The 609-nt window shown below is 39.1% G+C and overlaps 1 protein-coding gene across 1 annotated transcript in view; it reads left to right on the top strand.

Annotated features, from left to right (window-relative positions):
• The first annotated feature begins 25 nt into the window (after positions 1–25).
• LOC103395440 (short transient receptor potential channel 2-like) overlaps positions 26–609 on the top strand; it is a 10,266-nt gene continuing 9,682 nt past the window's right edge. The window contains exon 1 of the mRNA XM_025065610.1: positions 26–126. Coding sequence (XP_024921378.1) covers positions 112–126 — 15 coding nt within the window. The 5' untranslated portion in view covers positions 26–111. The remainder of the gene's footprint in view (positions 127–609) is intronic.

The raw sequence follows: 609 nt of genomic DNA, 5'->3' as shown, positions 1-609 counted from the left end.
CCTGCTGCTGCTGCTGCTGCTCGGCACCGTCACCTCACTGCCAGGCTCCGACCGGACACTTTCGTCCAGATCCACTTCCACTGAGGACAATCGTCGTCATTTCCATCAGGAATGGAAAATCTCACGGTAAGAAGAGTTTTATTTTCATTCATCTAAATCAGGGGTGTCCAACTCATTTTCACCGGGGGCCACATCATCAATACAGTTCTCCTTGAAGGGCCGGTTTAAATGGAAGACTGTATAGATCATTTTCACGATGGTAAGGCTATAGTAAGGCGTGTTTTGGGTGATTTTTGAAATATTCATAAAAAATACTTTTTGGAGTTTTAAACACAAAATAATCACTTGGCAGCATGTTTTAGGACCTAATCTTGCATTTTAGTGCATTTCGGGGACTTTTTATTTTTTTGGATTTTTTCACGATGGTAAGGCTATAGTAAGGCGTGTTTTGGGTGATTTTTCAAATATTCATAAAAAATACTTTTTGCAGTTTAAAACACAAAATAATCACTTGGCAGCATGTTTTAGGACCTAATCTTGCATTTTAAGGCATTTCGGGGACTTTTTATTTTTTGAGATTTTTTCACGATGGTAAGGCTATAGTAAGGC

This window comes from Cynoglossus semilaevis, chromosome 19, assembly GCF_000523025.1.
Source record: "Cynoglossus semilaevis isolate Cse_v1.0 chromosome 19, Cse_v1.0, whole genome shotgun sequence".
NCBI lineage: Eukaryota > Metazoa > Chordata > Actinopteri > Pleuronectiformes > Cynoglossidae > Cynoglossus > Cynoglossus semilaevis.
The sequence above is the reverse complement of the archived record's forward strand: the minus strand, read 5'-3'. Positions and strand labels throughout refer to the sequence as shown.